At 43.9% G+C, this 14599-nt stretch overlaps 1 protein-coding gene across 2 annotated transcripts in view; it reads left to right on the forward strand.

The window, feature by feature from the left end:
- LOC306916025 (myosin-binding protein H-like) overlaps window positions 1-7501 on the forward strand; it is a 59269-nt gene extending 51768 nt beyond the window's left edge. For both annotated transcript variants that reach the window (XM_079493717.1, XM_079493718.1), the window contains 4 exons: window positions 931-1117; window positions 1742-1791; window positions 6625-6672; window positions 7214-7501. In XM_079493717.1, the coding sequence (XP_079349843.1) occupies window positions 931-1117; window positions 1742-1773 (219 nt within the window). In that variant the 3' untranslated portion in view covers window positions 1774-1791; window positions 6625-6672; window positions 7214-7501. The remainder of the gene's footprint in view (window positions 1-930; window positions 1118-1741; window positions 1792-6624; window positions 6673-7213) is intronic.
- The last annotated feature ends 7098 nt before the right edge of the window (window positions 7502-14599 follow it).

Here is a 14599-nt window from a genome sequence, read left to right on the forward strand (position 1 = left end):
TAGGAAATTAAAGCACAGGCTCCGCTTTTGCTGGCCCTGTGAGTCATGGCAGAATGACATCACTCCATCTCTGATAACTGCCGTCATGCAGTGATAAAAGCAGGCACCAGGTGTGATGGTACAATTCGGGAGTAAATTAACTGTATATGCCCGCTAAACTTGAGGTTTACGGGCAAAATACAGTGCCCATAATTGCCCGTTAACTCCTCTTTTCACGCAGTGTGATTTGACTGAATTGCTTCTCTAGTCAGCGTCTCCACACCTTAGCGCAAAACGGTCTTTAATTGCCACACTGTCGAAAGAGAGCTTCTCGGCTGCGCGCAGCTTAAAGCTTGAGTTTTTAGACAGCTGGTGGATGGAAATTAAGCTCCACCTCCGCGGAATACTTGCGCGACGGCCAGATTCCCGGAAACGCTCTCCTCCGCCCAAAAAGTCCGCGGAGGTGGAGCTTCTTTTCCATCCACCAGCTGTCTAAAAACTCAGAATTTAAGCTGCGCGCAGCTTAAGAAATGCGCAGCTTAAGACCGTTTTGCGCTAAGGTGTGGAGACGGTGTTAAGCTGCGCACTTCTTAAACTCTGCGCAGCTTAAATACCGAGTTTTTAGACAGCTGGTGGATGGAAAAGAAGCTCCACCTCCGCTGACTTTTTGCGCGGAGGAGAGCGTTTCCGGGAATCTGGCCGTCGCGCAAAAAGTCAGCGTAGGTGGAGCTTCTTTTCCATCCACCAGCTGTCTAAAAACTCAGAATTTAAGCTGCGAACAGCCGAGAACGTGCGCAGCTCTTTCGATAGTGTGGCAGCACCTATTGACGAGGCAAAACCATCAACAACGAAATCTATACCGTGTTGTACGTACATCCGGCGGTGACATCAGTCGTTAACCCCTTTTTTCCTTCTTCCCTCCCCCTGGCCCTGCATGTGCTCTCCTCTCAGCCCAAGGTGGAGTGGTTGAGAAACAAGATTGTCATCGGCGACGACGCCAAGTACCGGCAGATCTCCAAACAGGGCGTGTGCTCCCTGGAGATCCGCAAGCCCAGCAACTTTGACAGCGGGATATACACCTGCAGAGCCAAGAACGCCCAGGGAGAGGCCACCGTCTCCTGTAGGTTAGACATCAAAAGTAAGTATCATCATTCACCACCAGGGATGTAGATACAGAGATGAATTTGACGTGTATCCAGTGCACAGCAATTAAGCGCCGCAGCATTAATTAATCCCTCGCTAGCGTATTGCCAAGGTTTTATCGCGCGTAACACTTACTTTGAAGATCCAAATATCCGTAATGGCATGTTACAATGACAAACTGCTATGTGTGGTCTCATGCCCGGGTGTTGTTGTGTCGGTCGGTGGTGGAAAAAGGCGACCGCGAGTGTCAGCCCGCCTGCTACAGCCCGTTGAAAACCCTTGTATTCACCAGAAACGGCCCCTCAATGTCGTTTCTGAGATACAGAGCTGTGAATGGTGGGCTTAGACTGGAAGTGGATGCGCACGCGCATGTTCAAAATGGCCGCGGCCACAGTGTCCCACTGTGTTGATGCGGGTAGCAACATCAGCTAGCATTAAGATCCTATCAAAAAATGGATTAAACAATACAAACCCGAGAATCTTGGGTTTGGCAGACTAGGGTACTAATTTACACCCTCGTGTTCCTCGTTTGCGGCGGGCAGACGGTTAAGTCTTTTTTCAATGACTTTGAAATGTATAGGCGATTAAAAGGAAATTGTGCTCTGCTTTGTTCCCACAGAGGTCACTCTTCCAGAGGAGAAGGAACAATAATTGAACACCCACCCAAAGGTAACAATACAAATAAAATAAAAATCACACCCTGTGTGAAGTGAGGGGCGCCTGGTAATGTTACATCTCTGTAATGTTTGTTTAAAGACTTGACTGCTACTCTATGTTTTGTTTTTAAAGTGCTCTAAACAAACATTTAAAAAGTCCATAGACTTGGCTGCCAATATGACATCATTCTGGAAGCCAGTGGGTGGAAGGGCTAGCGCCCCTCAAAAAGAACAGTGTAGAATGTCAGACTGCAGTAATCCTGTCGTTGGACATGGCAACCCCATTTCTCCTCTCTCAACAAGTGTTGTATTTGGTCTCTGTCAGACTCAGGACCGAACACCCACTAAAGAGCACCTCCTGCTGGCAGACCTGGACTCAAGTCATTAGCGCCAGTTAACAATTTAAGCTCATAGATCGACTGTTTTCACAGGATGTTCGCATATTTTTTTCCGATCATGACATGCCCAGAATAAGGAACGCTAGGATTCGTGTGGTTAACAGACCACATGCATCCACATGCCCACCAACTTCCCCCTCCACCCCCCCCCCCCCCCCCCCCCTCTCCCCTTTCCCCGTGTCCATCCGGCCATCATCTCACCTCTGGTAATTAAGCTCTGCTTTGGGATGCAGTAATGTGTCAAAGATTAATGCTGGTCAAACTGCAGCGCTAAATGACCTATGTAATGTTTATTCAGCTTTGATTCATCTATAATTGTGCTCGTCAGGTGGCCATGTTCAAGTGTGGGATTTGACACTCTGTTTTAAGCTGTTTAAATACGCGAGTGGTTTACCATTTCAAGGAGAGCCAGATGAGTATGCACTTCTACCTCGAGTCGAGCTATTCTGAGCCCTTCTTCTGAGCTCCACTCCTGATGCGAGGTGAAGAAGAAAGGATGGAGCAAAGAAGGAACAGAAGAAACAAAGAAAACTAAGAAACAGACAGACAGAGACTTCTAACATGTACAGGAGCAGTATTGTAAACAAGTCAGGACAGATTTCCATAGGGTCGATGCAGAGGATAAGTGGAGAGGAAATGAGGATTGCTTTTTACTTAGTGTATAAGGAGGGTGGAGTGAGGCTTTTTATGGCACGATGTAACACTCTGTATAGGCTATCGCCTTACACTACCAGTGTACATTCAGACTGTGAAACACTGTGTAGGCTATCACCTTACACTACCAGTGTACATTCAGACTGTGAAACACTGTGTAGGCTATCACCTTACACTACCAGTGTACATTCAGACTGTTTCACAGTTCTGTGTGGAGTTTGCATGTTCTCCCCGTGTCCCCTAGGGTAGGTACCCTCACAAAAAACATGCAGTAATCCTGGTCTCTAAACTGCCTCCCCCTGGCCAGCCGGGGCGCCTGATGGAGGGGAGGGGAAAGGAAATGGTTGGTCCTTCCACGCGCTACGTCCAACCAGGGAAACTCCCCCCTGTCAGGTGTAAAGGAGCAACTTGGACACTCAGGCATGAAGGAAGCATGAGTTCAAGTCCGTTGCTCTCCCCATGTCCCCCATATATGGGGACTAGGTTGGCGGAGGGTGTGTAGAGCACAGGATCACATTAGATAATTGACACAGGGGTGAAAAATGGGTTACAAAATTGTGGGATAAAAAAATATTTAACAGACTGTGAAACACTGTGTAGGCTATCACCTTACACTACCAGTGTACATTCAGACTGTGAAACACTGTGTAGGCTATCACCTTACACTACCAGTGTACATTCAGACTGTGAAACACTATGTAGGCTATCACCTTACACTACCAGTGTACATTCAGACTGTGAAACACTGTGTAGGCTATCACCTTACACTACCAGTGTACATTCAGACTGTGAAACACTATGTAGGCTATCACCTTACACTACCAGTGTACATTCAGACTGTGAAACACTGTGTAGGCTATCACCTTACACTACCAGTGTACATTCAGACTGTGAAACACTATGTAGGCTATCACCTTACACTACCAGTGTACATTCAGACTGTGAAACACTATGTAGGCTATCACCTTACACTACCAGTGTACATTCAGACTGTGAAACACTATGTAGGCTATCACCTTACACTACCAGTGTACATTCAGATCCCATGTAAACACTGCTAACACATCAACTCATAATGCCTCGCAGCATGTACACATTCAATGCTCAGCTCTCGTCTCCGTTCGCGTATAATTCAAAATCGTCCCCCAGTAACTTGCCACAGACCGAGTCCTCCATGCACCTCTCCCTCTTTCCTCTCTTCTTTATGTCCCTGACGTAGTTTTCCTTCACAATTTACCAATTTACAATTTTGCGTTTTTCCGCATTGTGAGCTTGTAGATCATCTATTTTCAAATGGCCGAAGACCCGAAATGAGGGGATCCATAGTGTCTTAGAATAACCCCATCAGACCTGCATCACAGCCAAACGGTGTTCACATTACCATGAGTCAACAGGCATCAGTGAGAAGAGGTAAGAATGGGTTTAAGAGAAGAGGCCAATAAGGAGCGGCAGAAAGCCACTGCTGACGTGACAGACAGATCCTGCACTTGGTGCCACTCACTCACTCACTCACTAACTCACTCACTCACTCAATCACTCACTCACTCAATCACTCACTCACTCACTCACTCACTCACTCACTCACTCACTCACTCACTCACTCACTCACTCACTCACTCACTCACTCACTGACGTAACCCATGTCCAGAGCCGGACTTACCGTTGGGCTAGGGTGGGCCGAAGCCCGACTAGTTAAATCCAATTCAAAGTTAAATCCAATTCAAGTGAAATGTGTGTATTGCTATTGTATTTAGTTGTATTATGGTTAAACCATTGAGAGCTTCTGCCTGCCTGCCTCTCTTTTTAGGGGCCTGGGTACCCCAAAATAAAAACAAAATAGCCCACATTTTTTCCGGCTTTTGCTCCAGCCCGGGGGCCCTCAGCAAGGTAAATCCGGCTCTGCCCATGTCTCCTGCCTGTTGACTCAAGTGACTGTCACCACCTTAACGGGGAATTCACACCGGTCGTTACTGTCCCTCTGCTTTATGGCAAAACGCAATAAAAAACGTGTCCAAGGTTATGAGTGACACGACACCTCAGTCTTATAAATAAGCGAGCTGTAGTGGTGCAGCGAGAGCTCCGCTGCCACTAGGAGGCACTATTCGGCTGTGCCAAGCAGGAGAGTTCTCAGGCAGGCAAGGTGAAGTACTCCCAAGTACTACTTGCTTGTCTATGGCAGCTTGTTTGTAAAGGATGTCTTTCTTACAGCCTATAGTGCATTGTGTTTGTGTGTGCATAAGTTTCTCTTGCTGCGTTGCCAGTTTTGCAAGAGAAACAAGTGGCCAGGTCTATATGAAAACAAGCACAAATGAAAATAGCTGATCTACAAGCTCACAGGGACACATTGTTCCGTTATTTAAAAACACATTGAGAATAAATCGAAATATTTTGAATATTTTTAAAACATTTTAATTAAAAAAGGCAGACAATATGTTCAGCTGGATGTCTGTGGACAATTACATATTAATCTGGGGTTCCTAGATGTGAAGAAATGTGGAAGCAAGCCCAAATAAGCAACTACTATACACTTTAGAATCAAGCCCAAAAAAACATCAACCAGCAACTACCAATAATTTATTTGCAAGTGACTTTACAGAAAAAACAAGTCAAAGCTTATAATTAGCAGACATGGCAACACGGCCTGTGTACAGTATACGCCTAGTCTATGCCAACATTATTTCTTCTTCTGAGCACAGTGCACTTCTGTTGAACTCTTCTAAACTTTGACGCTTCCCTTGGCTCCAGGGGTCATCGCCATGTTGGCTTGTGGTGGACATTTTTGTCAACATATTGTTGACATACAAAATGAGTGGACAACAATATTACCAGAAACACATAAATAGATAGCCCTGAATGACAGGTCTGTGACTCTGAGTTAAGGGGGTCTTTGCAAATAAAACATTTGAGAACCACTAGTACTAGTTGGACTCCTAATATGCCATAGTGTCATAATGAATAATTGCCATACATATTGTGAAGAATACCTGGAGAAACCAAAATAAGAACATTATAATGATGTGTAACAGAAAATCAAACATTTTGCCACGGACAAGACCAAGTCTTTGCCACGGACACATTTGTCATGGGAAGGTGTGGAAAGCAGCGATAATTCATAGATCACGGCTTCCCAAACTTTTCAGCCCCTGACTCCTGAAATAATGCTGCCACTGACTCGAGATCGATGATGTTCTCAATGTTCTTGCCTCCTCCTGGCACTTTTCCTTTTTTATATTATGTTATATGTTTTATTGTATTTTTTTACGTGCTAAATCTAAATCAAATCAAATCAAAAACATCTAATCAAATCAAAAGATCTAATCGAACCCCAACCTGGGATCCGCTCGTAATTCCGACGGTGCATTAGTACAAAGTGGCTTCATGTGTGGTTAGGCACAGGATTAGTAATGGGGGGAGTCAGACCAACGTGTCTGTCGGAATAATGCACCGTTTCCTATGTTTTGTTTTTAATTATTAAAAAATGTCATGATTTTTTCCCCCAGTGATTTCATCAATAAATAAAAAGAAAAATCTTAAGAAATTCCATAAATTAGAAAACAAATGTTTAAGAAAGTAGTGAAAATAGCCTATCTACAAGCTCATAACACAGATAGAGTGGAAGCGACACATTGTGAGTTGCTCTATTTTCACTAGTTTGGGTCCCGGTCTCGACCATAAAGGTTTGGGGACCCCTGCCATATACTGTACAATGCTCAGAATATGCCAGCGAAATACCACCACTAGTGTGAATCCGACACAAACACGCCCAATTTAACCACCTGTTCTCTGTCTTACAGTGCTTTAACAAAGGGGCCGGCAGGAGTCTATAGGTCGTATGTTTGAAGGTAAGTCGCGTGTTATTTTCTGTGGGTCTGTGTCAGGGCACTTTATTATGCATATATGTCCCTTAACCCATTTAAAAAATGTAAAATAATTAAAAAGAAATCTTCTAAATTCTCCAGTTTTCTGAAATAAATATTTTCACGATTTTTCAGAGATAGCAGACCTCCAATCAACGAGCTTGTAGATCTGCTATTTTTCAATAGCTAAAGTATAACATAATGCTTAAAACACCAAAAGGGGTTCCCAGTTCCCACCCAAAATGGGTCAACCCATTTAGACCTGCGGGCGCATCTGTGTCACCCTTATAGCATGTAGCTATACGAGCACAAATCACAACAATAACACAAATCTTTGCTTCTGGAACAACATATTTTAGAGAGATAGGGGGCCAAATATATATCATTCTGTGGGTCCTTGACAATGAAAATAATAGTGTGCATGAGCACCACTGGTAAAGAAAACTGTTAGGATTTAGAAGACATTTTGTAGGATGTGTTCTCTCAATGGGTTCATGGGTGTCTCTCTGCCTGCTTCCCTCTCCAGAGTGACCGGGGAGATGACCTCTGACCTCTGTAGCCGTTGTGTACATAGTGAACGGAAACACCAAACACCTCGTTTTCAAAGCTATAGTGACATGTTTGTAGGGTTCTTTTGCCTTGTTTTCCTGCCTCATGATGTGTCTATTATTTTATGCCCCAAATGATAATTTGTCTATTTCATAAATAATAATGTTATGTACTACTTAATACAATGTTGAACCCATGAACATGATTATAATAATGACTTTAAGAATACGGTATAATGTATTAAAGGTTTATTTTTGGACTCTCAGACAGAAATGGCCTTATTCCTTGTCGGTATCGTGTCTGCGACTAATCTTGCAAGCATATTTCTATGTGCACACTGCCAGCAGGTCAAGGAACTGATTCCATTCATATTTTGTAATAATAATAATATACAGTTTCACGAGATTAGCTGTTAACGGACATTTGTGTGCGTGCGTGCGTGCGTGCGTGCGTGTGTGCGTGAGTCCAGAGTCTGGAGGTGACTGAATGGAAACCAAGTCCAGTAAATGATGTGGTCAATATTTGTCTAGAGCCAAGACAAGCCAAGTTTCCTGGGGTTCAGATGAAAGCCCAGCCTTAAAATGGATGCTACTGGGTTTGGGGTGTCGTCAGATTAGCCTGAACTCAATGAACTGCAGTATCCCTGCACTGGGTTCAATTTACAATTTAGGCTTTTAGGAGACGCTCTTAATCCAGAGCGATTTACATTAGGCAAGAACAAAAAAGCATGGGAATACATCACATAATATATAAAATGCTTTTATCATGAAACATGCGTAAACTAAGAACGTAACTAGAACATATCTATATAATGACACTATATACATATAAACTATACATATATACTATAATATGCTGTACATATGTACTATGAAGTACGTGCTATGACTACATACAATGCAATTATTGTGCTGTCTACATGACATGCTATAAGTCTGTTTCAAATGCTATCTAAGAGGGTAGGGTAAGTGCTATGGGCCATGATGGAGTCTGAAAAGGTGGGTTTTCAGACTACGGCGGAAGATTGGGAGTGATGCTGCAGTTCTGATTGCAACGGGAAGTGCATTCCACAGTTTTGGGGCCAGAAGAGTTCGACTTGTCTCGGACACTAGCAGTTTAAACTGTGCCGGATAAAAAAGTACTGTAGTATACAGAAGAAACAAGGTGCATCAAGAAATAATAATAATAATAATAATAAACAGGGCAAACAAGGATAAACAAAAACATATATACAGTCGATCAGTGCGTCTCCTCAAGAAAAATCACACCCGTGTGAACTGAGTGGTGCAACTCAAAAACAAGACAAAAATAGTCAACAGTGCAAAACCAAACAAAAGTGTCCATTGATCAGTGCAAGAAAGCGTGAGATGTGAAAAAAAAACAGCACAAGATAGCCTACATGTATGCTCGGAAATGTTTTAAGAGGTCAGAGTCATGTTTTGACCAGGTGTTATGACCTTGGGTCATATGTGTAGGTTTCTTCCCTCTTGGTGTGTGTGTGGGTGTGACTGATTGAGTGAGTGACTGAGTGAGTACCAGCTTGTGTGAATGGTGAATGAGTGGTGGCTGAGTGTGACTGGCTGAGTGGTGGAACCTCACAGGTGATTGGCTCCTGGCTTCCTGGTCTGGAGTATAAAGCTGCCTACCTTCAGATCTTCAGAGGTCTTCCTCCATGCCAGTCTCCCAACAACACCAGTCTGGTGTTTTGAGTGCTTTTTGTTAGCCATTACCAGTATTTTAGGAAGTTTCACTGTCAACATGGTTTACTCCCGGTAATGTAGGGGTGGGTGTCCTTTCCTTTGGTTTCCTTGTTAATAGTGTGTTTCTTTAGTTGATGTTAGGTAAGATACCTGTGTTTGTTTTGTGTTTGGAGAAGCTAAGCATAGGTTTTCTTTTAGTTGAGTAATGTTCTGTACAGGTGCCCACCCTGAGGTAATTTATCCCATGTATTTGATGTAACTGTAACTTATGAAATAAACCACTGTACTTTGGCTTTTCAACTGGTGTTGGCTGATTATATTTGGGAACTAGGTAGGAGGGAGACCACTTTTGTGTTACACCTGGTGACCCCTAGGCCGGGTTGTAACACCAGGTTATGCTTTGATTGTCCTATATCCACTCCCACCAGCACGAGACCCCACAACAGAGCCTGCCTTTATTAGTACAGGAAATCTATGGAAAATACAGGATCAACCTCTAAATAATTGCAAAAAAACCGAACTCAGCTGATTTTGCATCTTCAATATATCCTGAATAACAGAAAAAAAGTTGCCTGGAATTGTCTGAGGGGAAAGTGTTGAAAATAGCCTGTACAGTGTGGCCACCATTGACATCCTATTATAAGGTAATATTTTCTAAATGTCCTTATGCTTTAAGTAGCATGTGACATATCAAACTAGGGGGTTTTCATGATGCTGAATCCATTCCAAGCATTAGTTTTGCATAAAAACACTCATTGGGCTAAATTTGGCCATAGCAACTTGCCCAAATGTGCTGACCTCATTACATTTTGGCAAGTTGCTATGGCCAAATTTAGCCCAATGAGTGTTTTTATGCAAAACTAATGCTTGGAATGGCTTCAGCATCATGACAACAACCTAGTTTGATATGTCACATGCTACTTAAAGCATAAGGAAATTTAGAAAATATTGCCTTATAATAGGATGTCAATGGTGGCCATACTGTACAGGCCATTTTCAACACTTTCCCCTCAGACAATTCCAGGCAACTTTCTTTCTGTTATTCAGGATATATTGAAGATGCAAAATCAGTTGAGTTTGGTTTTTTTGCAATTAGTTAGAGGTCAAATTACATTATTACTGGACTATATCAGAAGCCTGCTCTTGTGTGTGTGTGTGTGTGTGTGTGTGTGTGTGTGTGTGTGTGTGTGTGTGTGTGTGTGTGTGTGTGTGTGTGTGTGTGTGTGTGTGTGTGTGTGTGTGTGTGTGTGTGTGTGTGTGTGTGTGTGTGTGTTCTGGAGTTGACTGAATGGAAACAAGTCCAGTAAATGATTTGGTCAATATTTGACTATTTCATCACTAGCAGCATGACAGCGTGTGTGCGTGTGCATACAGTGGACATTGACGGGACACTACAAACATGACTGTCACCCTGAACCAAGTACCGCCTCACACCGTCGTCCAATCGGAAACAGACAGGTTTCCGAAAAAGAACAAAATGAAATTAAACAAAAATAAAATTATTCACAGGAGGCAGGCAGTGAACCAATCAGAACCAGACACAACCTAGCAGGAACCAATCAGAACCAGACACAACCTAGCAGGAACCAATCAGAACCAGACAACATATATAGGAACGGTGCTTAAACAACACTGCAGTCAAGAGTCAGAACATGTTCACAATGACGAGTGGTGGAGCTCTGATCGTCACTGTGCTGCTGTGTGTGTGTGAGACTGCCGGGGGCGCTCAGGAGCCCGACGTCAAGCTGAGCGACGTGTTGAGAGTGGTCAGAGTCCTGAGAGTCATGGTGGAAGACCTGAGGCTAGACAATGCAGGTTGGTTTATTATTAGAGATGCACGCACGACAATCGGTAACATATCGGAATCGGCCGTATCGGCCATAAGAATACCATATCGGATCGGTCTCAAAATAATCAAGATTATTTTCACCGATACAATCGATTATTTGCATTGCAAAAAAAGATTCGATACCGATTATTTGTATTGCAAAACGATAGGATAGGATACAAAGTCAAACGATACGATATGTTGCCGTTTTCATTTCAATATATACTTCAATTCTTGAAATTAAAATCGATTTTTCAATGCATTTTAAATACTACCTATCGTTACACCCCTACGACTCTGTGATGTTTATTCATTCATTTCATGTTCTCTCCTCAGATACGAATGTCAGGTTAAGTACCAGCCAGAAGCAGGTGGAAGTCCTCCAGACCAGACTGGGTCCCGGTGAAGACGGTGAAGACCCGTGGTCAGTGGCTCATACAGTACATACTCCAGTTTTAGGGGATAAGTTATCATATTCACCTACTGTACCACCGTCACCTTCGAAATGAGTCGAGGCCACCATACTCGCGCTGATGTCCTTCGGCATTAACTCATTTATCGCCAATTGCGCCTTTTCAAATAAAATCAAATCAAATCAAAGTTTATTTGTATAGCACATTTACATTGACCGAAGACAAACCAAAGTGCTGAACAAGAGCATGTACAAGAAAAACAAAACAAAAAAACGGTGATCAACTGCGTCCAGTATGCGCTCATAACACTCCGGTTCCGGTGCGGTAAGAAGAAAACCCCCAGAAATGGAAAATCTGTGAATCAAGGTGTGATTCACAATGTTAATGATTTTTTTCAGACCTCCAGTTCTAGGAAACACAGAATGGGGGGACTTTTTTATTATTTCCACACAACATCTCTAAGGTATATTAATGACATAGTAAAATGGTGAAAATGAGCGGTATTCCCCTTTAAACATGTTTGAAGGACTTTTAATGTTTTGTAAAACCAGCATGTCCATCCATCCATCTTCGACCGCTTATCCGTAGTCGGGTCGCGGGGGAAACAGCTCCACCAGAGTGCTCCAGACTTCCCTCTCCAGAGCAACATTAGTGACTTCCTCCTGGGGGATTCCAAGGCCAGTGAGTCGATGTGTTTCCTCCAACTGCGCCTTGGTCTGCCCCGGGGTCTGCTCCCAGTGGGACGTGCGTCGAGGACCTCCCTAGGGAGGCGCCCGAGAGGCATCCTAACCAGATGCCCGAACCACCTCAGCTGACTCCTTTCCAGGTGAAGGAGCAGCGGTTCTACTCCGAGCACCAGCATGTCATGAAACCTTTAAGCCCTAACTCAGGACTGCATTTACGTTTAGCTGCTGCAACCATACACTGATCCAGAGCCTTCAGACCAGACTTGAAGACCTTGAAGACCAGGTCCAGATGATCCAGACCAGACTCAGTACCTCTGAAGGCCGGGTGAAGAACTTAGAACGTAAAGGTAATTAGACCAGAATGGTGTTCTGTCAATACATGTACTGTTGAACAATGTCTTACATGGGGCTTAAATGGGGCACAGTGGCGCAGTCGGTATATAGCCTCACAGCTAAAAGGTTCGGGGTTTGATTCCGGATGCTGTGGGTGCTGGGGCGTGTTCTCTCCTCCGCTTCATCAGTGCCCATACCCGAGGTGGGGTTGGCGTACCTACCTACCCGTAGGGTAGGTAGGTACCCTCACAAAAAACATGAAGTCTTTATACTGCCGCCGGGGCACCTGGTGGAGGGGAAAATAACTTGTTGGAATAACGTGTTCCTTCCACGTGCTACGTCCAACCAGGGAACCCCCCCCTGTCAAGTGACAAGAAGCTAGCCTGGCTAATAAGCCAGACCGAATCAGCCATTGGCAAAAAATAAATTGCCTGCCGGCGGATTACGGTCTGGAGAGGCTCAATTGTACGCCCATTTCCTACACCAGAGAACTGGTGTGGCCAATCGGGACACGGTATGCAATATGGGCGGGCTTTGGTACAGTGACGTTCAATGCTTGAGACCTTTGACTGACAGTAGCTCTGACCAATTGCGTCAAAGAGAAAATGTTTGAACCCGCTCCCCGGGAAACAAGATCCATACACAGCATCTCCAGACTCAAATACCACACGACAGTGTGATTTGAGTCTGGCTTATTAGCCAGGCTAATAAGAAGCGGCTTGGACTCCTCATGCATTGAAGGAGGGAGAGGGTGTAGCGTCCAGGATTACATTAGATAATTGACACTGGGTGAAAAATGGGTTACAAAAATCGTGGAATTAAAATGTATAGGAAAAAAAAGTATTATATTAAAAATTGCCTATAGAGGGCCAACTGACGCTGGAAGTCACAAACATAACATGCAAATCTGCAAGCTGCACCATTGCTCCGATCCACACCAAAAGTTGGCAACAAAACTGGTCAGCGGTCTGCCATCAGAATAATCACACCTGGGGCCACGTGTGGGCCCCCGAGTGCCACATGAAAAGCCCCTGGGTGCCACAGGACTACTGTAGCTCCAATCCGTACCAAACTCGGCAAACTGTGAAGCGAATGAAGCCAATGGATAGCCTGAACGCACCTCGAGGAAGGAACGTCAGAGCACATATCCATGTAAAACTACACCCGTTTCGACTGGTATCAATGGACAAGACCGCAGTTATCAGTTAGGATCAGTACGATTGTTTCTAGCTAGTATGGGCATGCTCTGCCGACCCAACGGCTCAGTTGGTAGTTCTCCGTGATTATTATCACTGATGTCCTGACGGAGGCGCGCCGTGTCTGGTGGCCTTGAGCCTTGAGCGTTGCGAAGGCCACCAGACCCGACTCAGCGCCGTCCGAGTTACGTCCCGATAGGCAGAGAATAGTATATATTAGTAGGTAGTAGCCCCATAGTTTCCATGCGCCGACAATAGTTGGAAATGACACGTCCACCAGGGGGAAACCTTGACCAGGCTATGGTGAGTATGCCAGTATGGCCATACTGGGCCCATAAGATGCATGATAAACGGACATACGTATCTTACAGATTCTGAACGGATGAAAGAGAAAGACAAGCTGGACAAAGAGCTGGACCTGTTACAGTCCAAATACAACAACCTGAGCGGACGTTGGGATGACTTAGAGACCAGACCTACCAAACCTGCTGAAATCCAAATAAGGCCTGAAACCCCGGAAGAGTTGAAGAGGAGGCTCTGTGGTCAGTGAGACATCACGTTTGTTTTTTTTTAATTATTCTTTCATAAGTGGTAAATGGTGCCTTTATGTAGCGCTCTTATCCAAAGCGCTATACAATGAAACACGTACCTGGGACCTATTTGTGCGTTATCCTTTTAGCCTTAATGTCTTACTGTACCAAGTGCTGTTTTACATTTCTAACCATTTTTTTTTATAAAAACGTATTCAGTTAATCAATCCATTAATTTGTGTCATTAGAATCGGATGTCGGATGGACATTAGATGGTGATTTGTGTTATTACATCTCTACCGAGGAGAAAAATTGGGTCGACAGCAGACACTACTGTCGAGAAAAACGATCAGACCTCGTCATGATCAAGAGCAAAGAAAAACAGGTATGAATTTTTAACCAATCTGTATGTAATAGTATATTCTTTCTGTTCTGTTGTACTGTTCTGCATGTTTCTATACAACATACTGTAGTCCATGCCCAACAGAAACAAACTTTTCAGTATTATCTGTATTGCTTCCAAGATCATTGGACTTCCTACACCCACACTCTCTGATATGAACAATTAAGCCATCACACGGCTAGCACTTTCAATATCAAATGACACTGATCATCACCTGTGTCACTTTTTTAACCTCATGCCATCAGGACACAGATACAGAACTTTAGTGTTTTAA

This window comes from Electrona antarctica (assembly GCF_951216825.1).
Source record: "Electrona antarctica genome assembly, chromosome: 2".
NCBI classification, from domain to species: domain Eukaryota; kingdom Metazoa; phylum Chordata; class Actinopteri; order Myctophiformes; family Myctophidae; genus Electrona; species Electrona antarctica.